Below are 25045 nucleotides of genomic sequence, written 5' to 3' on the forward strand. Positions count from 1 at the left end.
CCCCGCCGCATCTCCAGAACTTTCATCTTCCGAAACCGAAGCTCTGTCCGCATGAAACACTCACTCCCCACGTCTGCGGCCCCCAGCCCCCGGCACCCACCGTCTGCTTGCTGTCTGTGCATCCGACTGTGCTAGGTACCTTACGTAAGTGGATTCCTGCAGTGTCTGTCCTTCTGTGACCGGCTTATTTCACTTAGAGCGTCGTGTCCTCTAGGTTCGTCCATATGGCAGCAGGTGTCAGAAGCTCCCCTGTTGGAAGGCTGCGTAATGTTCCCTTGTCTGGATAGACCACACTGTGTCTGTCCTCTGTCGATGGACACTTGGGTTGCTTTTACCTTTGGTTTTGTGATTGAAATTCCACACACTTCCAAAGATTAAATGAAAGCCTTCCCCAAGGTATGTGCTTGAGCAGGCTGCTCTTTGGCTTGTGGTTTATTGAGCCCCCTGTGAGGGGAGAGCGTGCACAGTTACAGGGACCTGCCTTTAGGGGCTCAGGCGGTGGCGTCTGAGAAGATTAGACCCCGTTGTTCACGTGGCAACTTTTCTGGAGAAAGTATAAGGGGTGGTGATCCTAGAGCAAACACACAGATGACAGAATGAACTGCTTGGTTATGTGACCGAGGGGAGTGGACGGATTCCCTCCTCTGGAATTTACGGAGCCTTGGGCATGGGGCCTTTCCCTGGAGGGGCTTGTGGCCTGGCAGGGTCAACAGTGTGGTGAAGGCCAGCCCAGGAGCAGAGCGTGGAACGTAGGAAGGACAGAGAAGAGAGTGACAAACACGTGCCCAGTAAAGACACTTCAAAGAGAGTAGTTGGAACCAGGGACCTGAAGGACAAGTAGGAGGTCTTCAGGAAGACGGGGATGCTGGGCATTTGAACCTCAGTGGGGAGCCCTGACAGCAGGCACACAAGCGTGGCGAGTCGGCCGGCCAGAGTGGCCCGGAAGGGTGGAGTCCCAGGGGCGCGGGTGCGGGTGGCAGAGGAACAGACCAGGCCTGCCTCAGCTGGGACCGGAGCCTGTGTTAGAAAGGTTGAACTTGCATCCTCCAGATGGGGAACCTTGAGGGATTTCCCACGGGGTAGCCACACAATTGCCTGTACCTTCGAGAGTGATAAGTATGGAGTGAACACCAGACTCCAGAAACCCAGAGATGCCCTGTGGGTGGTCCTTAGTGCCACCCTGCAGTTTCCAGCACACTTCTTTGTGAGTATGTGAGGACTTCCCGAGTTCTGAGCGAATGACCGCCACAGCAAAGCCTAGCAGGGTGTAGTTGCTCCAACCTCTCTCCCTGCCGCCCTCCCCCGACTTACCTGCCTGGCTTCTGGCCTGCCCTCCCCAGGTCCGCGCAGAACTGCTTCGGGAACGCGTGCAGCAGCTGGAGGCCCAGGAGGCCCGCTTCGCGGAGTCCCTTGTCTCCCTGCAGTTCCAGAAGGCGGCCAGGATGGCCACGACCCTGTGGGCGTACACCGCCCTCCTGAGCATCCAGGACTTGCTCCTGGAGGAGCTGAGCGAGTCCGAGACCCTGACAAAGTTGGCCTGTGAGCAGATCCTGGGGTCACACAGCCCGGTGAGTGCGGGGCTCGGGAAGGAAGAGGGACGGAGCCTGCGCCACATCTGTGGGTTCGTGGGTTCATCCTCGTGCGCTCTCCTGGCTCCCTCTCTGTCAAATGAGTGCTCGCCTGCCCTGTCTACACTGCAGGGTCACAGGGAGGACTAAGGGAGGTGACTTACAGCTCAAGCCAGCTTGATTTCATTGCCCCCAAGAAGCAAACCTTTTGAGTTTTAACATTTTTAACATTTCCGAGACAGGGCACATCTTACATCCACAACACCAGGATGGTCATCCATAGACCTGTAAAAACAGCATGGCTTTCAGTTAACAGCACCTTAGCTGCGATGAAATACTGGATTGTTGTTTATTTTTATAATTACACTTATTACCATTATTCCTACATGTTGCATTTTTTGTCAAGGCGTGAGAGGTATAGTCATAAACCGGAAGCTACGGAATCACCTGTTTTGAGGACTAAGCTTAGGTCCTTGATGAGTTGGTCTTAGAACTTCATATGTTATTATAATTCCTCTAGAGAGGAAAAGGAACCCATGCTTACTGGGTGCCAAGTACGTGCAGCCAAGCACGAACAGGCTGTGAATGGACACACTCTCGGGTAAGCATTAATCATTCTTAATCACACATCTCAAAATGCCCCTTTAAGCACGAATGATTATAAGTAGCAATCTTCTGCTGCTCTACCTTTATGCTCTCTGTCACACATGATATTACTTAATTATCGAGCTGGGTTGTGAAGTGGGTCCTGCTATGATGTTCAGTTCTCGGGTAGAGAAATTGAGATTCGGGCAGGTGGCCGGTCAAGTTCTTTGTAAAGTCCACGTGGCTAAGAAAAGCCAGGAGCGGAGTGCAGTCTGTTTCTGACTTCAACCCACTAGGTCATGTTCATGGACTATCCCCATTGATCTTGCCAGCGGGGGTTGCCATCATTCCTTTTTTAAAAATCATAAATAACATGAGGTTCTGAAGAGTCCTGAACTGTTTTTCCCATAAACATTTTGCACCCTGCATTATGTCAAATGTTTTTAAGGATAGAAAGAAGTGGAAATGTTGGTATTTCTGCACAAAACATTCAGATGCTGGATAAATAAAAATAAACCTACATCTTAATGCTTTGCAAGTTCACAAGAGAATGTGGAAAATCCCCAAAAGTCAGGGATATCCCGGGGAAAGCAAATCCAGAGGCTCAGATCCTGGGGTGAAGACTGAAATCTGCAACCCAGGGATTTGGGGTTCATTTGAGGGAATAGGAGATGAGACTGGGGGTGTCCTGAAGAAGTAGAACACCCAGTGAGGGGTGAGAAGAGAAAGCCACCTGCTGTCAAAGGAGCCACCTTTGACAGGGAAATCTGTCCTTTTCTGACCCTGCTCCAGAGCGCTGGGGGGGAGTGGAGAGGGGGGAGGGGAGTCTCCCTGGTGAATTTTTTTTTATTATGTTAATCACCACACATCACATCATTAGTTCTTGATGTAGTGTTCCACGATTCATTGTTTGCATATAACACCCAGAGCTCCATGCAGAACGTGCCCTCTTTAATACCCAACACCAGGCTAACCCATCCCCCCACCCCCTCCCCTCTAGAACCCTCAGTTTGTTTTTCAGAGTCCATCGTCTCTCATGGTTCATCTCCCCCTCCGATTTCCCCCCCATTCCTCCCCTACTGCTATCCCCTTCTTCTTTTTTTTTTTTGGCATATAATGTATTATTTGTTTCAGAGGTACAGGTCTGTGATTCATCAGTCTTACACAATTCACAGCGCTCACCATAGCACATACCCTCCCCAATGTCTATCACCCAGGCATTTTTTTTTTTTAAGATTTTATTTATTTGTCAGAGAGAGAGAGAGAGCACAAGCAGGGGGAGAGGCAGGCAGAGGGAGAGGAAGAAGCAGGCTCCTCACTGAGCAGGGAGCCCGATGTGGGACTCGATCCCAGCACCCTGGGATCACAACCTGAGTCGAAGGCAGACATTTAATTGACTGAGCCACCCAGGCGTCCCTCCCCTGCGAATTTGTAGTCAAAGGCTTCTGTTGGTACGAGGAAGGAATCCCAAAATACTTTAGCTCTCCAGTCAGGAAATCTCCCAAGGCAATAAATTAAATTAAAATGGTTCTAGGATGGATGACTACTCCAGTGCATGGCCAAAGCAAAAGCAGATCCTCTCCAGAGAAAAATATTCTCAATCTGGGCAACTCGGGATTTTCACAGATTAATTTCACCCAAATATGAGTTCTCAATTAAAATTAGAAGTCCCCAAACACATGAGCAAGACAAGATGACATATATATAGGAGAAACAAACAAACAAAAACCCCAACAGATTAAAATCCCTAAAGATGTTAAGTGCTCAGATCATCAGTGTAGAATATAAAATAATGATTTATGAAATCATTTTAAAAATCAAAGGTAGTACTGAAATAACTTTAAAATTTTCATTCATATGGAGAGCAGAGCGATTCTAAACTTGCATGTATGTAATAAACAACCCAAAATAATGAAAGAAAACTTGACAAAACAGCAGGGAGAAGTTGATAAATCTGTCACAGTAGTGGGGGATTTCAGCACACCCCTCTTTCTGTGGTTGATCAGATGAGACACATTTAAAGATACTGATGAACTAATTAACCCATCAATCAACCTGTATTTAATGTCTGCCCACAGAATTTTACAGCCAGCAATTAACAAATACATATTCTTCTTCAGCACACATTGGAACAGTTACAAACAATTAAGTTATACAATATTATTTGACCACCTTTTTGAAAAAGAACAATTAAGCTTGAATCCATTTATGAAAAGATTAGTACTCAAAGTCCATACTTTGAAAGTTTTAAAACTTACTCCTGAATAATTCATTGGTCAAAGAAATGATAATGGAAATTTTTTAAAATGTAGAACATAAAAATAATGTAAATACAACATATTAAAATGTGTGGGATTTTGCTAAAGTCGTTTTTGAGCTCTAAGGAAAATTAATGCCCTAAACTTATATTAGAGAAGAAAAGCTTACGATTAAGATCATATAAAAAACTAGAGGGGAACAATGACAAATATGTCTGTAGAAAGAAGGAAGGAAGAGCACATAAATAAAATAAGAAAAAGACTACCAAAAACCAACCAAACAAAACCATGATAGAAAAGATCAGTAAAGTGAAAAGTTGAATTTTCTGAAAAAAAAAAAAAAAAAAAAAGGCTAATAAAATACACAAAGCTCCGACATGAGTGACCATATGAAATAGAGATGAGGGACCAGTAAATAATAAAAAGCAACATAACTATACATGCAGTAGAGTTTTACAAAATAAAACTCTATGAACAATTTCGTGTAGATGAATTTGAAAACCGAAAGGAAATGGAAAACTTTCTAGAAAACTCATCAAGATTGACTCAAGTAGAAAAAGTCTGTATATAGTCTTATTACCATGAAAGAAATTGACTCAGTAGTCAAGAAATCTTCTGACACACACAAAAAAGCACGCATCCCAATAGTTTTACAGGTGAGCTCCAACAGAGTTTTGCAGTCTCATCTACAAATTATTCCTGATGTTAGAAAACTAAGGACTATTCCTTATTTTATGAAGCTCAGCTCACCTTGACCAAAACCAGATGTAAGTCGTATGAGGAAGAACAATTACAGTTCACCCTCTCTTGTAAGCATAGATGTTCACTATATTACTAACATAACTTGGCCATCCATAAAATAATTAGTACATTACTAACTAAATTAATTAATTTAGTTAATTTAGTAATTACTAAAATAATTAGTACAGCACAGCCAGGTTGAGGTTTTCCCAGGAATATAAGGTTGGTTTAACTTTAAAACATCCATTTACAAAGTTCACCATGTTAACAGATTAAAGGAGAAAAGAAAAAACTCTGTATGATCATTTCAGTATAACCAATCAAGTATTTTATCGAATTCAACACCCACCCAAGATGAAAACTTCTCAGCAAATTAATGACGGGGGAAACCTGCACTGGGTATTTACCCAAAGTCCACAGCAAGTGTGAGTGAGAGGTGATGGGCGTGGGGGTGGGCTGGCCCCGAATTATAGGTGAAGGACAGGAGGGGCAGGTCAAGGTTGTGTATCAATTGGGGGCAGAGGAGACACAAGGAGCTGGTGGTGTCCAGCTCACAGTTTACCTGCTGCCCCTCGAGGGCCCTGGACAACCCCTCAGCTCAGCCCTGAGATACCTCATGGCTCTTTGTACTTAAAACCGCCCTGATTTCTGTCGTCACTGGGTGGTACGACACTTACATTTGCAGTTTTATCTCACAGCCTTTTTGAGTAACATCAAAGCTTCCTTATTCTTGACTGTGTTTGGAAGAGTTCTGTGACCTGAACTGGGAGAGACTGCTCAAAGTCACATGTAGTATTGAGTTGGTGGAAACGCAGCTAGTGTTTTCTTGATTTGCATTTCAGAGGGAAGACAAACCTGTGGTTTGGCTCGAGATTCTAGATTTTCATTCCACAGTTTGATCATTCTGTGAAAACCGCTTTCCCATTGTGAACGGGCTTTTAAGCTGTTAGACATTTAGGGGAATTAAAAAAGCATGAAATGAAATGCTTTGGAAGAAAGGGCTCGTGAGAGAACCATATCGAGCGCACCTCCTTGGATGAAAGATTTATTTATTTATTTATTTTTTAAAAGATTTTATTTATTTATTTGAGAGAGAGAGAATGAGAGAGAGCGAGCACATGAGAGGGGGGAGGGTCAGAGGGAGAAGCAGACTCCCTGCCGAGCAGGGAGCCCGATGTGGGACTCGATCCAGGGACTCCAGGATCATGACCTGAGCCGAAGGCAGTCGCTTAACCAACTGAGCCACCCAGGCGCCCTGGATGAAAGATTTAGACTCCTCTTGTGAAATGGGAACATGGGCAAGGCATAACTAAATCACGGGGCCAAGCAGCATGATGGGCAAAGCTACGGAGGATGGACTTCCTCATAATGGATAAAGGGACCCGGGACCGACTATACCCACGGTATCCGCCCTGAAGACCCACTGTTCCAAGCCTGAACCCAGGGTCTTCCTCTGCTCTTCCTCTGGCTTACTGCCCACTTGCTGTTAGTCACCCAGTCTGTGGATTCTTCCTGAACTTTTGTCCTCACTTTTGACTTTTGCTGGCCCAGCTTTGCTGCTGACGGATCCAGATGTGAAAAAGAAAAATAACACTAATAGTAAGTTGCTTCCTTTAATCGGGCTCTCATTAAGTCCAAAGCATCGTGGGAAGGGTTTGAACCTTCTGTCAAGCCCATGATGCTTTGATACCCATTCTACAGATGAAGGAGGGAGGCTCAGGAAGGTTTCGGCATTGCACCAAGCTCCCGTCCCTGGAAAGCAGAGCCTGTGCCTTCTGCAAAGCCTGGCTCCTGTCCTCACATCAGTTTCCCTCTGCCTACTCTGGCCCCCTCTACACTGCAGCCCGAGGAGTCTCTCTGAAAAACAGAAACGATCATTGACAGCCCCACCCTCAACTCTGGATTATTTAAAACCCTCTCCTTCACTACTCTCAGAGGGACCCCGCATTTCAACCCCCGGACCTTCTCCTGCACCCTTGAGCGACGTTCAGGCCTCCATTCCTCTGAATTACCTCTGCCTCGCTTCTGCTTCACCCCTTTGCAAGCTCATATCCATATTTTGAGACAAGCCAAATGTTGCCTCCTCTGTGAAGCCATCCATGATTCCCTCGGGCAGAGTTGGTCTCTTTCAGCTTTGTGCTCACACACCCTCCCTCCCGAATCTCTGCGATAGCAGGTGATGGCTGTTACTATCACTATAACTGTAAGGCTGTCGTCCACGCTAGACTCTGAGTTCCCACAGTCCAGGGGCCATGTCTCATTCACCCCTGATCCCTTTTGCCCAATAAAAGGCCTGGAACTCTCTGCCAGTCTATCATCTCATTATCTATCCGTCTAACTGTTCATTCAACCTATACCTACGGAGTGCTTACCAGAGACAGCAGAGCTGAGGGATGGGGCCCAGAATCAGAGAAACCTGAAATCACTCCTCACTGAGGCTCCCGTGCAGATTTACGACTTCAGGAGTTTGATGGGTACTCTCTGTGCCTCAACCACCGTATCTATAGAATGGGATAATAACACATTTCTACCTTGTGCTGAATCGAGTCTAGCAGTACATGCTAGCCGACGTCATTATTATGAATAATCAAGACGATGATGCTGATCGTGACTGTTCTTTCTTCTGTGAGCCAGGCCCTGGGCTCCCTGTTGGAGAGAGGGGTGGACAGGACAGCTGTGGTCCCGGGCTCCCTGCCCTCAGCAATGAAACTCCAGTGAGGAGAGTTCCAGAATCAGGCCTTGGAATTCCACTCGTGCAAAGTGGCAGGTGGCTGCACGGGGTGTGGAAGGAGTCTGGGGGCCAGGCTGGCCTCTGGGAGAATGTGCTGTCAGCAGTCACAACCTGCAGGACACATTCCCACCTCATTTTCTGTTCTCAGCCAGGACTCACCTGGTCTTGGAAAAAATGTGTGCTCTCTGTGCTCTACTCATGCTTTGGAGACACTGGCAGCTGTGGGTTCGAGCCTGCCTTCCCCACACAGTGGTCAGGGCTGGCCAGCGAGAGTTTGAGATCAGTGAGTGGTGCACGACTAGGCTCCGGGTGTGCTGACAGAACGCGCTGTCAGAAACTCATTAGGTGTTGCGAGCTCTGTGTTTGGTTATGTTTACCTTTGGGATGCTGCAACAAGACGGATGGTCGTAATTAGAAACGTCCATGTGTTAGAAGGCCCTGCTCAGAAGTGTTCAAAGGCTTCCATGGCCCTGGGGGCAAAACCCAAATGCTCAGCACACGATGGCCTCGGTTTCCCTCTCTGGCCCCCTTTTCTTCACTCTTGGTTCTTGAGCAGTGTTTCTGAGCCATGGGGGGCTTTGAGGCTCTTTTGACAATTTGATGTAAGCTTTGGCTCCTTGGCAGAAAGGCAGACTCTTCTGCACTTATTTTAGGAAGATGATGGACTACCATCCTCTAAGGAGCCCATCCGAAGCCCCTTAGGACTAAACCGCAGTTTCACCCCCTGCCCCCACTTAGAGCCCTGGCCTATCTGGTGAGTAATGGGTTCAATATGTCTGCATTCTGCACAGCCTCTTATAGCCAGATGATCTGATTCTATTGGCCCAAGAATGCAGATTTCTTCTGCTTGGTCAATGAGAGGCAGTATAGCATGATGGTTAAGGACACAAACCCTGGCGTGACCTGGCCTGGCTCAGATTCTGGCTCTGCCACCAAAGAGCTGCATGAGACAGCAAACTACTTTAATTCTTTTGCCTTAATCTCCTCCTCTGTAATGGGGAAAATAAGAGTGTGTATTCCCTAGGGTTGTTACAAGGACTCAATGAGATTAACATATAGTGAGCACTAGGAACGGCGCCCAGCGTGCTGTGGGTCCCATCAGTGTCAACCGTGGTGGCTGTGCTCTGGCACAGGCTTCACCCCAGATGGATGAATGTGTGCTGGTGCCTTAACATATTATCAGTGACAGGTGCCATCTGGTGGGCTCGGTGCTGAGCGCTGCAGACACCGAGCTGGAGATGCAGCCCTGTCCCCTGGAGTTCACACTCTAACAGAAGGGTACAGGGACATCAGGCAGCTACAAAGATGGGGCAGTGTCTGAGTTGGCTCAGGCTTCTGGAACAAAACACCATAGCCTGGGGGCTAAAACAACAGATGGTTCTCTCCTAGTTCCGGAGGCTGGAAGTCCAAGATCAAGGCGCCAGCAGTCTGTTGCTGCTGAGAGCTTTCTTCCTGGCCTGCAGACAGCCACTTTCTTATTGAGTCCTCACCTGGCAGAGAGTGGGGGTCCTGGTCTCTCTCTTCCACGCCTTAGAAGGACACTAATCCCATCATGGGGCCCCACCTTCATGACCTCATCTAAACTCAACTGCCTCCCCAAAGCCCCACTCCCAAATCCCATCCTGCTAGGGATGAAGGCCTCAACATAGGAATGTGAGGGGCTGCAGACATTCAGTCTGTGACGGGCATATACAGGGGAGGGTGAGTGGGCGCCTTCAGAGAGGGAGTCTGTACCATCCCAGGACCTGAGGGGCCCTTCCCTGCGGAAGTTCTTGAGCCAGGGCTCGAAGGGAGACTCGGGAGTAGCCAGGCAAACAGAGGAGGGCCCTGCAGGTGGTGGGAGCTGCATGTGCGAAGGCAGGAAGGCGTGAGAGGTCATGGTGTGGCCTCCTTGCGCTATTTGGCACAGCTGGACAGGGGACGCAGGCAAGAGCGGATCATGCCAGGCCCAGGAGGTCTGATTTAATCTGTGGACCCCTCGCCTTCTGTGCACAGGAGCTCCAAGAGCTGGAGAGGAAGCTGGAAGACAAGCTGGCACACCAGGAGGCAGTCCAGCTACAGCGGGCTCTGGCGAGTCGGCAGCAGTGGGCTGGGGACGAGCCCGGGCTTCTGGCAGAGCCTGAGGATGCAGATTCTGGAAGGCAGGTCTCTGCTGTCCTGCAGCAGGCCCTGAGCCAGGGCCGGAAATTACTGGAGCGCCAGCAGCAGAGGTGAGCCCAGTGCCCGGCGGTGGCGCCGTGTGAGATGGGTCCTCTGCAGGCCTAGGGGCCCCTGGCCTCTCCACTCAGCTGGACGCTGCCCCCGGCTGTCACGCTCTTGTCTGAGGCGTCCTCCCAGCGCTCAGACACCAGCTGCTGACTTAGGAGCACACTTCTTCCCTGACATCTAACTATACTTTGGGTTATTTTCTTTGTAAGATCATTGAGGTTTTCATTGAACATATTTTTTTAAGCTTTTTATTTTTAAATAGTTGTAGACTCACAAGAAATTTCAAAAATAGTGCAGGGAAGGTCCATGTGCTCTTCATCCCGCCTTCCCCAGTGGTAACATCGTACATAATCATAGCGCTTTGTCCAAACACCAGTGCGATGCAGTGAATACAGACCTTAACTCAGATCTCACCGTGAACACAATAGTCCATATCCTGCTTTTGTAAAATTATAAAACAGACAGAGCCCCCATCTTTTGTTAGGGCTGTTCTTTGCATTCTTCTTAATTAACAGACAATTATCCTTTGCCCAGGGCATTAAGAACTCTTAGAAAACGTACTTTTAACGACTCGTAGTTTTCCACTGTGAATATAACGTTGATATGGAAAGGACAGGGTACAAACTAGAGACGTGGTGTGATTATGTTTTTGAAAACACACGTGCACAAACTAATTAGCAGCAAAGAGACTCAGTTGTAACGGATGTGACTTCTGGATGGTGAGTTTACAGGTTATTTTAATGTATTTGATTATGCTTTCCTGGAACTACAACATCAAAGTGCAGTTCTGCTCCACTGAACTAATTGTATGAGAGGCTGGATCTCATAAAGAAGGCCCGGAGACGCCGACCTGGTTTACACCAGGATTTTCGGGTATATGACCCTCTTGCATGCCTCATTCTTCGTGGTGGAAATCGCTCACAAGAAAAGCTTTTGACATGAGTTTGTGGTTGTGTTAGCCGACAAGAATGCAGGGTGGATCATTCATGGCGCCACCTCTATCAGCTAAGGGACCGGGTAGGCTGTAGACCCTCTCACATGGAAGTCAGAAGGCCTGAGGGGGACCCCCACGTGGAAAGGCGCCACCGGCCTCTGTGGCCAGAGCCGGGACCAGGCTGGGAACATGGTTCTGGGTCTGCTTCCACGCGGGGGGCACATGGTGGGCGAGGACTTGAGCATGACAACTAATCCTGAGAGTTTTCCAAGTAGGACCACCGATGGCCCAGCAAAGCCACAGAAATGTCTCCATACAGCTCCCACAAAACTTCTCCCTTTGAAGAGCCCTCTGTCCTGGCGGGCCTCCGTAATACGATATTTGCAAAAGAAATGTTCTAGAACAAGAAGAGATACGCTTCTTCTGGTCATCTCTTTCAATAGATTTTTAAAAATATACAGATGAGATTTGTGATTGTTATTTAAATAACTAGATGGTCTTCTCCTGGGATCACGTTGTAACCAAAGTGGACTCACGTAGATTTTGTCTGCACTCCAGTTGGAAAGAGGAGCGAGACCAGAGCGTCGTGCTGGAGGACTGGCTGGAGAATGTGGAGATCGACACCTTTGCAACCCTGTACAACCAGGTGAGGACCCATCAGCCGGGTCGTGGGCCGGCCCTCCTCAGAGCACGTGTCCTCACCTGTGGCCCGGGCGGGGTGACAGCGGGACCCGGGCAGCTGCTGAGTGGATTGCTGACCAGCGCCTGGCACCAGGCCAGCAGGCAGAGGACATTCCCGTCAGGCCCAGGGGCAGCAACAGTGATGGTCCTGCTCAGCCTCTTTTCTGAGACTCGCCAGGCACCCAGACGTGTTTCCTCTTCTCTGATTGATGCGAGTTTAACATGCACAGAGGGGGCTCCGCCAGGAACAAAGCTGGCCACTGAAATCAGGTTTCACTCTCTTTAAATGCTCTAGCCATTCCGTTTCATGCCACTGTGTGTTCCCTTTAAAGCAAGATACTTCCTCATTCCCGCACGAATAACATGGGAAGGGGGTGCCCCTTAAGAAATGAATGGCACTAACCCAGCGAGGCAGGCTCCCTGTGCTGTGGGAGAGGCCGGGACCCCAGACCCATTCCTCTCGGAACTCCTCTCTTTACCCCCTCGAGGCTCCAGGGTGACTGCAGCCTTTTGTAGACAAGGTGGAGTCCCCTTGACTTCAAAGACCCTGACATCCTCTGAAGAGGCTTTGCTCATGAATAAATATTCACTGTGCTTCTAGTAAGCAGCAAGGGCTGTCTTGGGCACTGGGATTTCAGTAGTAAACACAAGGGATAAAGTCCATGCCTCCAGGAGTTGATATTCTAGTGGGGAGAGCAGGCAGTCAACAAAATAAATACATAAACTGAATAGTATTTGATGTTTTGATGTGCATTATGATCTCATTTTTATAGTTATGTCCATCTATCCATCCATCCACCCACCTATCCATCCATCCACCTGTCCATCCATCCATCCATCCACTTGTCCATCTATCCATCCATCCATCATCTATCCTCCATCCCCATCATTCATCCCCCATCCATCCATCCATCCATCCATCCCTCCCTCATCCATCCATCCCCATCCATCCATCCATCCATCCCCCATCCATCCATCCCCCATCCATCCATCATCCATCCCCATCCATCCATTCCCCCATCCATCCCCCATCCATCCATCCATCCATCCATCCATCCCCATCCATCCATCCCTCATCCATCCATCCATCCATCCATCCATCTACATATATGTCTAGAAAGATGCTTGGAATGGTGCTTGCCCAATATTACTGATAATTATTTCTGGATAAAGGCATTTGGAATAATTATTTTAACATTCATCTTTGTGCTTTTCCTCATTGCTGAAATTCCTTAAAATTTAAACAGATTAAAATTAAAACAACAGAAATCCATGCAGGAAGGAGGGAAAGGGTCCTTGTATAGGGGGAGGCAGGAGCAGGCACAGGGAGAAGGCAGGGCCGTGTGACCATGGTGGAGGCAGAGGATGGAGGGATGCACTTTGAAGACACAGGAAGGGCCATGAGCCCAGGCAGGCAGGCGGCTGCTAGAAGCTGGAAGAGGCAAGAAGACGGATTATCCCTAGAGCCTGAGCAGGAATGAGCCCTCTTGACACCCTGACTTTGGCCCAGTGGAAGTGGCTTCAGACTTTTGTCCCCGGAGTGTGGGAGAAGAAAGGCATGTTGCTGTCTGTGTCTCGCCAGCGTGGGACCGTTCCACACGTGGCAGTCATTCTATTCTCACGGGAGCCTGTGCCGTGGGTGGTATAGTTACCCCACTTCATAAATAAGGAAGCTGAGCACAGAGAGAAAGAAGGGCGTTGTCCCAGGACACACAGTGTTCTTTCTGTGCAGTGGGGCTGGAGGCCAATCGAAGCTTTCCAGAGTGCAGAAGCCATACTCACTCATTTTTTTAACCTCTTATTTTGAAACACTTTTAGATTCCAGGAAGTTACAAAGCTAGTATAGAGAGTTCTAGAACCCCACCCCATGTTTCACTCAGTTTCCCCCCATGGTTGCCTCTTACAAGTTCTAGCACTGTATCAATGTATGACATATTTACAAAATGTGTGTATGGTTCTGTGTCAGTTCATCACATGTAGACTCACGTAACCAGCACCATAAGCAAGATACAGGACTGTTCCATCGGGACAAAGACCTGCCTTGCGCCGCCCCTTTCCAGGTGCACCCACTCCTCTCCCATCCCTGACCCCCGGCAACCACAACTCTCTTCTCCATGTCTGCATCTTGTCAGTTCTGGAAAGAAAGACACAGAACTCTGATAGGATGTGACCTGTGGAGACAGGCTCTTTCCACGCGGCACCCATCCAGGTGTGCCCATAGCCTAGCTTCCTCAACCATCTGCTGGTCCGGGGACATTCCAGTTGTTTGCTGAGCTGTGCTGTTTGCTCCAAGCAGGAGAGGAAAAGCCTCACCAGTTGGCCCTGCTGCTGGCCCGAGGTGCGGCTCTGGTGCGTGTGTTGAGAGCAGTCGGGAGGACGGATGAAGGGTTTGGATGCATTGCAGTGAGCCAGGGTTGCTGACCACACAGACTTTTCTTGACAGCTCTGTGAATTTGGGGATGTGTTTCCACGACCGAGCTGCTAAAATATTTATCTCTGTGGGACAAAACGTCCTAAGACTGTCTCGTCCATTAAAACGTGTCGTTCATCAAGGTGAGAGCAGTGAGGTCACGAGCTTCCCGTTAACCCCTCTAGGAGCTGAGACTGGCGTCGTACCTGTCCAGGTTGGCGATGGTGCCAGGGGGCACGCTGCGCCGGCTCCTGAGCGTGGCTCTGCCCGCGGCCTCGCAGTCTGAGCTCCTGGCCGCGCTGGACCCGGGCAGCCAGAAGCATCCGGACCACATGGTAGAGACTGATGGTGGCGGGGAGCAGGCCGACCTGGGCAGGAGGAGGTGAGTGCGGCATCGGGCTGCTTTTAGAAAAGAGTTGGGGGGGATTCCATCATGAAGGGAACACAAGCAGGGAGGAAGCCGGACCCTGCAGGCCCAGCACACACACCCTACTGGTCGGCACTTCATTGCTCCGGGAGCAAAGGACATCCAGACCGGTGGCCAGGAACCCTTTTTAAGTCATGGGAGGCCTAAGAATTTTGTTCAGACTTTTATCTTCGTCACCAATTTATTTTTCAAGTAGAATCTTAAGAAAATATTTCCCCTCCCATAAATGTCATACACACACATTAAAGGAAGTGTAAAAAATACATACAAGGAAAAAGAAGAAAAAGGAATGTCCTGAAGACATTCTGTGACTGTCTGAAGATAGTCTTCAGACTATCTGAAGAAAATGGCTGAGAGCATTTTCTTACAATTCTTCGTCCAGAATGTGTTTCTGGGTTTGATTTTTATTTATTGCTGGGTTTTATGAGTGTGTTTGGTGTGTGCATGTGTGTGAGTGTGTGTAAAACCCATACGAGTATCTGCGTGTGTAGTAATCCGAGCACATACAACCTCGCGTCCTGCTCCTCAGAACCTTACAGCGCGGGGAGTTTGCTTATTTCCTTCTGACTCTTGTCCATGTGCGGACATCGTTCTATGCAATAATTATCACACCATTTAGGCTCTATTCCCTGCTGTTTTATGAATTTCAAATTCATACGTGGCAGTTACTGAAACCCCTTCATAGGTACTGTTGTTAACGACTGTGTAATATTCCTCGGAGGAGTGTAGCATAGTGGGTGCAGCCATTACCCTCTGACGGGACGTTCGGTTTGGATTCATTTTTTTCCTCGATTACGGATAATGCTGCCTAGATACTTTGCTTTAGAAGCAGGTTCTGGGTGTGAATTTGGTCATCAAAGGCTCTAAATTTATCAGGAAGGGCAGGAAACAGGTATGGAGTGAGTGGGTGTGGGAACAGCAGCTGGGCCACTTGAGAATAGAGTTTGGGGGGGACGAGGTAGCCAGAAAAGCCACAACCACACCTGAAAAGAGTGTTGACCGCCAGGCAGTGAAGCCAGCCTCCGCCACCAGGGCCCACGAGTCGGCCGAAGCGGCATGACTGTGCTCGCAGACGTGTAGGTGCATGATTTTCCTGAGAAAGGGGGCAGTGTCTTTATATCAGGGTCACAAGGGGTCCCTGACTCAAAAAGGTAAGAAGCACTGCTAAGGGGGAAGAGTAGGGCTGGGTGAGAGGCAGGGTGGGACGTGGGAACAGCCGCGCAGTAGGGGTGGGAGTCCACGGGGTGGTCAGAGGGCTGAGCCTGGGCGTGGGCAGGCCTGGTGCGTGTGGTCAGGGGATGAGTATGAGCATGGTCAGGACCGGGTAGGTGCTGTCAGAGGGATGGGTGACTGGGTGTGAGTGTGGTCAGAGGATTGGGTGTGGGCGTGGTCAGAGGGCTTGGCATGGGCGTGGTCAGAGCTGGGCAGGTATCAGAGGGCTGGGTATGGGCGTGGGCAGGTGTGGTCAGAGGGCTGAGCCTGGGCATGGGCAGGCCTGGGTGCGTGTGTTCAGGGGATGAGTATGAGCATGGTCAGGACCGGGTAGGTGCTGTCAGAGGGATGGGTGGCTGGGTGTGAGTGTGGTCAGAGGATTGGGTGTGGGCGTGGTCAGAGGTCTGGGTGTGGTCGTGGCCAGAGGGGCGGGTGTAGTCAGAGGGCTGGGCGTGGTCAGAGGGCTGGGTGTGGGCGTGGTTGGGCCTGGTGTGGGTGTGGTTAGGGGATTGGTTGTGGGCAGGGTCAGAGAGCTGCATGCCACAGGTGGTTTCTCTCAGTGCACAGCCAGAGAGGGACGCGCAGATATTGGAGGTGACCCTGAAGCAGGAATGTGGCCACCCACGAGGACCTTGTTTACTGGGCTGTGCCTTCAGCCAGCTCAGTTTGGGAGGCTGGTAAGCAGAGATTGCTGATGGACAAGGCAAGAGAACTCAGGGTGGCTGTCACCACGAGTGTGGAGTGTGCGTGTGCCATTTCTTTGCCCTGCCTCATGGCCAACTGGACTGGATCAATTCTGGATCTCTAGGCCACCTGCCACAGTCTCCGAGGGCAAGGCAGTCACCACTCCTCTGGCCCAAGCACCTGGTGCCTGGCCACAAGTTCAGGGTCTAGGGTTTCAATCAACAAAAGCTGCCTAATCTCAGCAAGAAAGGGTGTGTGAGGGACCGGTCAAAACCCAGGGAGAGCCGGATGCCCAGGTCCTGGGACGGGCAGGACCAGGAGAGTACAAAAGATACGCTCTCTGGGGTGCTGCCCTCAGAGGACCATTTTCTCTGCCCAAGAGTTCGACTCCTGGGAGAGTGAGCTGGCTCAGCGAGGGAGAGGGTCCGTCTCCACCACCAGCCAGGCAGTGTGAACCAGCTTGGTCAGAGCAGAGAACAGACAGGACTCTGGGTTCCACAGTGTCCTTTACTGAACAGACGTGAGCCCAAGGCCCTCTCCTACATGACACTGCAGTGTCCCTTCCCCTACGGGGAGAGTCACAGTCCTTCACGTAGCATTAGGGTTCCTGGGCCAGCCCACCTCCCAAGCTTCCGCTGTGCTATTTCAACTTTCTTAATATATTCATAAAACACTCCTGAGCTCCTACTGTGTCCACTGTTGTAGGCACTAGTGTACCTGGGAGAGTAAGGGGGCGTGGTGGACCCTCCATAAGTTAACACATAGATCGCGTTCCTCCACACATGCTCTATGTCCTCCCTCTGTAGGGATGTAGGACTCACCTCAAGTGTCCCCACCTCTAGTCAGCCTTCTGCTGTCTGACTGATGTCACCCGTTACCCGGCTCTGACCCCCGCACTGGGAACCCCTTGGGGGCAGAGATTGTATCTCGACCAGAGAAGGTTCTCGATCTGTGTGCCTTGAGTGACAGACAGACCATGAAAATGAGTTCTTCCTGTCAGCCCAAGGTCATGTTGAGGGATAGAGTGCCATTGTGCTTTTCAGGAAAAGTCTATTCTAGGAAATATTAAGACCCTCCCTTCTTGCCTTCAGGAAGCACCAGGGCTGGTGGCAAGCCCTGGAAGGCCGACTGCGAGGAGAACTGATAAGCAGAGGACTGGAGAAGATGCTCTGGGCCCGAGAAAGGAAGGAGAGGTAACGTTGGGCCCCTGCTCCGGTCAGCTCGGTTGCCTTGTGTGGGACGGGAGGTGAGGGGCCCAGGAACCTGGGAGAGGGTGACTGCAGCCATACCCACGTTCCTTCCCGAAAGACCACAGTCTTTACTCACAGTGGACTTAGTTTAGGAGCTGAAGATAAGCCTCTTGCTGTCAGTGGGAGAATGTTCTGTTATCATTTGTTAGCACTTTACTGTATTTATTTTAACTCATGGCAGTTTTCAAATGGGATGTCCTTAAAGGGAGAGTAAATCCGTATTGCTGTTTGGAGTTTATAGTTTACAAAGCCCTTTGCCACCTACAGCACTGAGCCTCCCAGTCTTCCAGAAAGTGGGGATGGTAACACTGGAGCTCAGGGAGGTCAGAGGAAGAGGCATCAAGCCTGCAGCTGGGAAACGGTGGCCATGGATTTGGGAGCATCTGACTAACCCCTTTCTTTCCCTAGACTTGCAGGCCAGTGATCTTTCCACTCCATCGAGCACCTTTCTCTTTTAGCTGTGGTTTCTGCACACCTGGAGGTCAGAGGAAAGTCAGGGGCAGGGTAGTTTTAGATTGCTACAGTTGACCAAGTGCGTCCAGTGTTTCCCACTGGAAAAGCTTTGGAGAAAGAGTGACGTCAGGTGGATTCATAACAGGGTAGAAAGTGATCATATCCAGTGCGTGCTCTGGAAACAGTCGATGTCCAAGGGAAGTATGTGACCTGAGTCCTGCCTCTTCCCTAGTTTCTCAGCGACGGTAAAGGTGCTGAGGCCAAGCTTCATGAATTGTCCATGTTAACAATTCCTCAGCCATTGATCATAGTCTGGATGTCAGAATTTAGTCCCAAAGAAATTAGATCAGGATTTTGAGCCCAAACCAAGAAAATTAAATTCAAGCTGTATAAATGTGAAGTCCTCCATGAAGGAGCAGAAGTCACTCCCTCCAGATTGGGATGGGGGAGCAAAGGCACTCCCAGGCTGCACTTAATGTGAGCGGAGTGAGTACAGATCAGGAGGAGTACTGGTCCCACTCCCCTGGCTCACTCTCCTAGCCTGTGCCCCGCCTGGAGGCTCTTAGAGCTATGGCAGGAAGACGAGAGACTGAATCACACAGAGCTGGGTTGGGATCCTTGCTCAGATTCATACCAGCTGCAAGGGCAGGAGGCAATGAAGCCTCATCTGCCACATCTGCCCTGGAAGGGTCAGCAAGCCTGTCAGCGACGTCTAGTAGGTGACCCTCAGTAGCATGGCCATGGCATGCACTGCTTGGACACAGAGAGAACCCTGTGGCTTTTAGCTGGTATAGGGCTCTTAGAAGTAGTCCTGGCCATTACCAAGAGCATCCAGGGATTTAGGGGCTGGACCACTCATGGACAGGATTCCCGCAATCCTTTTATGGGACATCCCCAAAGATGTCATTTTTCTGTTTCAAACACAGTTGGCCTGACCTCTAACTCTTGCTTTGTAGTCAGATCTCATCAGCCTGCTTTGGGTATGAGGCTCACAGGCGGTGAAATCCTGGTAAACGCTGAACCATCTGCTGGTAGGGAGAGAGACAGAGACAGATGCTCTGATTTGTAGCATTTCCCAATTTCCACAGTGTACCTACACTGACCAGGGCCAATTTCAAACGAACAACATGATGACAAGAGGCTTGCAAACCTTCTGCAAAGTTAACAGTCATGAGTCAGGAAGAGTTGTCTGTAGACGCCACCTGCCACAGGCTTCAGCTCATTTCAGGGGCAATCTGATGACCGCAGTGTCTTTCATTAAAGTGATACCTGATTGAGGACCTAAGGACCCAAAGTGAGTTCTCCCGGAGAAGCCCATCAGGACACTCAGGAGGGTCAGTTGCCAAAAATGTCAAATCTGATCTTCTGTTCTTTCTTTAGTATATTAAAGAAGACATGTCCCCCTCTCAGAGAGAGGGTGGTATTGCCTGGAAAAGGAAGCTGGCCACACCTGTCCCTGGAGTCCATCGGAGAACTGGCTGCCGTGCCCATTGTAGGGGCAGAGACCATTGATTTATTAAACACAGGCGAGAAGCTCTTTATATTCAGAAATCCAAAGGAACCAGAGATCTCATTGCATATTCCGCCCAGGAGGAAGAAGAAGAACTTTCTAAATGCCAAAAAGGCCACTTGGGCCTTGGGCATGGACTAGTCCTAAGGAAAGCTCCAGGGAGTCTGAAGACAGAGTTTTCTTTTTCCTCTGCCCGTGTGTGTGTGTGTGTCTGTGTTCATAGTGTACAACTCACAGATATAAGTCACACATGCAGAAGACCAGACACCCCCCCAACACCCACGACTTTCAAGGACTCAGTTTAATCTGGTCTTACAATTTTCCAGAGGGTCTACCCTCCTCAGCATCACGAGGGACAGCCTTGAACCCTTGTTGCCTTCAGTCTCACCTCTCTGCGCGTCTGGGGGAGACCCTAGCCCCCAGTTCATACCCCTGTAACGTCTGGCTGCATATGGGCTGTGTGTCCAAGTGAAGCTCTTTGTTCCTGCATTTTGTGTTTGTTACATATTCTATTTTTATCAAGGGAACTTTCAAAAATAAATGCATTTTACATAAAGCTCTTCTCGGTGGCACTCGGTTTTGCTTTATGTAGGAATCCTTTATATTTAGTTACTTCTTGTGTTTTGGCTACACGTTGTTGTGTTCCACAGAGACTTGCCCTCTATTATTCCAGGGGCCAGAAAATGTACCAGCTACTGGGGCATATGATCTCCAACTCAAATTAGAGTTACTTCCCCCTTTCGTAAATGAGGAAATCCAAAGGCTTAAGATGAGGTGATGTGTGCAAGATCACAAAACCAGTAAGTAGCAGAATCAGGGTTCATACTATTTTTTAAAAAAAATATTTATTTATTTATTTATTTGAGAGAGAGATTGAGAGCACGAGCAGGGGGAGCAGCAGAGGGAGAGGGAGAAGCACACTCTCTACTGAGCAGGGAGCCTGACTTGGGGCTCCAACCCAGGGTCCCGTGATCATGACCTAAGCCAAAGGCAGGAGGGTCAGTTGGTCGGTTACCGACTGAGCCACCCAGGCGCCCCCATGGTTCATACTCTTTATGGCCCCAAACCTTCTCCCTTTCTCCCAGACTCGATCAGTGGGCACATTTGCCAACAAGCAAACTGCACGCAGGTCCTTGTGTTTCACAGAGTGCTTTTATCTGCTCTGACCCTTTCCACTTTCATAGCAGTGGCTGGGCCAGTGATGTCTCCTTGGGCCTAGACTGGATCATTGCATGAGCTTTTCTAAAAGCCAGGCAAAGAATACAATTGCGGTGCACCTTTCCTAAGGGTAGGAAATGATTGAGAAGGGAATCCTGTCACCAGCAAGGGGAAGACAAGGGACCCTGATGAAGCATCTGCTGCAGGAGAGTCACTGCTGGACCCTTCCAGCTACTTTAACCCACTTCCAGTCCTCGCTAATACCCCAGCAAGGTGGGCATCACTACTCCCATTTTGCAGCCAAGGAAGCTGAGACACAGAGAGCATAAGTAATTTGCCTGCGATCATACCACCTACAAGGGAGGGATAGGGTTTTGAAACCAGATCTCCTAACTTTCAAACCCTATCTGCCATGAGACATTTTGTTTGTTGACGACCAGAAGGCCAAGTCTTCTTTATACTTTCCCACCAGCATGCATCAGCGTGCTGAAGAGGGACCTTTGCTGGGGGTCATACTTCTTCCATAATGAGCTGCCACATGGCCATGTCACTACATTAATGGATAAGCATGAGCAAGCAGTTCAAGTGTAAAAAAGAAGAGTTGATGGGGCCAGCTTTCCCATCAGAAGATCCGGTGAGCAGAGAGAGGACAAAGAGCAGTGATTTTCACACATAGAGTAGTGGAGTAGGAAATGCGTGATCTTTGGTGTAAGATGACTTGAGTTCATCCCACCCCACCACTTGTGAGCTGTGTGTCCCTGGGCAAGTCACCTGACCTTTCTGAGCCTCATGTTCGTCGTCACCAACAAAATGGTGATGAAAATCCCTTGTTGTGACGGTTAGATGAACTGGATCTGTAAAATGCTTGATGGTGGTGTGGGCCTACCACGTCTGTGTCCTTCTCTTCCCCTTGAAGGTGACCCATCTGACTTTCTAATAATTTCCTGCTTCTACAGGGCTCTGCTAGAATTCTGCATGGTTGAAAGCAGATTGCACATAAGGATCTCAAAAAATAGCTCAAAATTATGGGCTGGAGGCTGATTGAAGAGGCTATTAGCAACAACAGGAGGTGCCCAAGCTGTTTAAAATACAGCATTTCAACCTAATAATAACTCCCTATGTTAATAGACAGAGAAAGACAACTATTGATTTACTTTCTCTACTACATGACAAACATGAAGACTGGGGGAAGTTTGTGCTTCTGCAGTCAGGTAGATCAGATTTGAATCCTGGCTGGACAACTTTGGAGCAAGTCACTGTACCACTCTGAACCTCAGCCTCCTCATCTGTAAAGCAGGGATCCTAATACTTACTTACCTTAGAGTTAAGGTGTCATAAAGAATGGAGATATTGGCTATTATGTTCATAGTGTCCAATAAAATATTGGTGTACAATAAATGTAGCTTATTTGTTTTATTATATTTTTACACATTCACAAAATTGAGCTTGATGACTCATTTCATTTCCATTGACACTCTAGGTGAACACAGTGACCCTTCTAGAAGGGGCTGTTCCTACCACAATACATGGAAGCCTACTCATGAGAGAGAAGCTCCAGGGAACTTGGATTGAGAGGACTTCAGTTCAAGTTTGTGCTCTGTTATTTATAAGCTTCATGAAATTGAGAAAATGGCTAAACTTCTCTGAATCCCAGCTTCCTGTGGATTCTATCTTCTATGATAAGTTCAGTCTGATTGAATTGACTGACACAAAAATAAGTAATTGTTAAATGCAAGGGATAAAATAGATATATGAAAATCATGCTGTGGGATTTGGGGTTGAGAGCCAACCTGACTGGGGAGATTTGGGAACAGCTTTATGTTTATGACCCCAAATCTTTATCTCCAGATTAGACTTCTTCTTGGACTCCAGACACTTATGTCTACAGCTTGCTGGACATCTCCTCCTGGACACCTCACAGATGCCTCAACCACAGCATGTCCATCCCTGAACTCATCAGCTTCCTTGAGTGGATGGTACCAAGCCAGAAACCTATCAGTCATCCTAGACATCTTCCTGTTTCTCAGCCCCCAAATATGATGACCAAATCTTGCTGATTGTATCATTGCATTAGCCTTGACATTTATGTCCTCCTCCACCCCTTCACTCCTGCCCAGGACAGGGTATTACCACTTCTCTCCTGGTTGGTGCCAACAGCCTCCTTCCCTCCAGGCTGGCCTCAGCCTGTTTGCTCCATGGTAGCCATATCTAAGTCACTCCCTTGCTGAAAGACCTCCAAAGACTCTCCATTTCTTCTAAGACCCCTGTGCATTGTCCTCTAATTACCTTCCTAGCTATTCTATAGGGGAAACCCCTACTTTCCAAGGAGCCATTGAGTGACAATAAGACGCAAAGGATAAGGTGGATCTGGGTTTGCCTCTCAGATCTGCCATTTACTGAGTGGCCCAAGAGAAGCCACCTATCTTCTGTGAATCTCTGTTTCCTCACCTATTTTATAGAATTAATGAAATGATACCTATAATGTGCCTGGCACAAGGAACACGCAATAAATGTTAGGTATTATTATTGTTGTAGAAAGTTTATAAACAGAGGAGTGCCATTATCTGATTTGTTTTGGAAAGGTAAGGCTAAAGGCCTTGTGGAGGATGGGTCAGAGGTAGAAGCAGTTACTTAGGGTTCTCATTGACCCATTCTCCAACACACAGCTACAGGGAGTGAGGAGAGCCAATCTTGTTACCATCTTGTGTGCGCCCTTGCTTCTCTGGCCTTCGTTCACCAACACCAAAAGCAGTAACAACCACAATAGTAACCGTTACTGTTAAGTTTACCTTTATTTGGGTAGTGTGCTCAGGGGAGGGGTTTCCTCCCCCAGTCCCAGGAAATGAACCATCACTGGCTCCCCACAGACCGTGAATTCGACAGTCTCTGAATTCTGACTGGGATGTTGGTACCATTATATTTAATGTGTTTGTTGATACAATTGTGATTGTGTTTCAGTCTACTAAGTTGCTATTTTGTTTTTCATTCTTTGATACTTTTTCTCCATTACTGCCTTGTTTTGCCCTGAGTCTCTTATGATTCAGTTTTATCTTCTTACGATACCTCTCCTTTTAGAGGTTGCCCTAGTGTCTACAATATACATCTTTTACTGATCATTTTCCACCTTCAAATAGTACTATGTGCCTTCACATATAAGAATCTTACACGGTATACTTCCAATTCCCTTTTCCATCCTTTCTGATGTTTGCCACATTTTGCTTCTATTTTGTGTTAAACTCCCACATACACTGATATTATTTTACTTTTTAGAAGCAGTTATCTTTTAAAGAGATTTAAAATGAGAAAACTGTATTTTATGTGCATGCAAATATTTACAACTTCTGGTGCTTTTTAAAAAAAATGTAGATCCATATTTCCATCTTGTCTCATTTTTCTTCTACATAATGTCCGTAATATTTCTTCTAGTGCAAGTTTGCTGGTGATTAATTTTCTCATCCTTTATGTCAAAAGTCTCTTTATTGCCTTCATTTTTGAAAGATATTTTTACTGAGTATAAAATTCCAGGTTTGTAGCATTTTACATTTTCTCACTCACTACTTTAAAGATGTCACTCTGTCTTCAGGCTTGCTTTGTTTCTGACAAAATGTGTGCTGTATTGGTTTAATGTTCCTCTCCATATATCAGTATTTTTTTCCTCTACTTGTTTAAAAATTTTTTATAATAAGAGCAGCCTCTTTTTTTTTTTTTAACTCAGAGTTTTGCAGCAATTCTACTATGGTTGCCTTTGTGTGGTTTTCTGCTTGGGGTTTGCTGGATTTGGGGGGATTTGTATAGTTTTCATCAAATATTATAAAAGTTTTGGTCTTTGTATCTTCAAATAATTTTTTTGTTCTACCTCCTTCTCTTCTTTGGCAACTCTGATGACACATGTTAATCTGCCTGATGTTGTCCCAGAGGTCACAGAGGCTCTGTTCATTTTTTCACTCAAGGATATCAACATTATTTTCAATCATCATGTCTCCCTAAGCTCCCCTTGGCTGTGACAGTTCCTCAGATTTTCCTTATTTTTGATGACCTTGGCAGTTTTGTGGAGCACTGGTCTGATATTTTGTAGAGTTTTTCTCTGTTGGAATTTTTCTGATGTTCTTCTCATGATTGACTGGGGTTATGGGTTTTTGAGAGGAAGACTACAGAGGGAAAATACCATTTCATCACATCATATCAAGGAGAGATACCATCAGCTTGACCTAACACTGTTAGTGTTACCCTTGATC

General features: G+C 48.0%; 1 protein-coding gene across 5 annotated transcripts in view; it reads left to right on the plus strand.

The window, feature by feature from the left end:
- EVC2 (EvC ciliary complex subunit 2) overlaps window positions 1-20208 on the plus strand; it is a 127934-nt gene extending 107726 nt beyond the window's left edge. For 3 of the 5 annotated variants that reach the window (XM_078068374.1, XM_078068372.1, XM_078068373.1), the window contains 7 exons: window positions 1341-1568; window positions 2089-2169; window positions 9879-10093; window positions 11584-11671; window positions 14302-14498; window positions 17531-17632; window positions 19523-20208. In XM_078068374.1, coding sequence (XP_077924500.1) covers window positions 1341-1568; window positions 2089-2169; window positions 9879-10093; window positions 11584-11671; window positions 14302-14498; window positions 17531-17632; window positions 19523-19793 — 1182 coding nt within the window. In that variant the 3' untranslated portion in view covers window positions 19794-20208. The remainder of the gene's footprint in view (window positions 1-1340; window positions 1569-2088; window positions 2170-9878; window positions 10094-11583; window positions 11672-14301; window positions 14499-17530; window positions 17633-19522) is intronic. The other 2 variants (XM_036085913.2, XM_078068375.1) reach the window with 1 other exon arrangement.
- Window positions 20209-25045: the final 4837 nt, after the last annotated feature.

The sequence above is a fragment of the Halichoerus grypus genome, chromosome 3 (genome assembly GCF_964656455.1).
Source record: "Halichoerus grypus chromosome 3, mHalGry1.hap1.1, whole genome shotgun sequence".
Lineage (NCBI taxonomy): Eukaryota > Metazoa > Chordata > Mammalia > Carnivora > Phocidae > Halichoerus > Halichoerus grypus.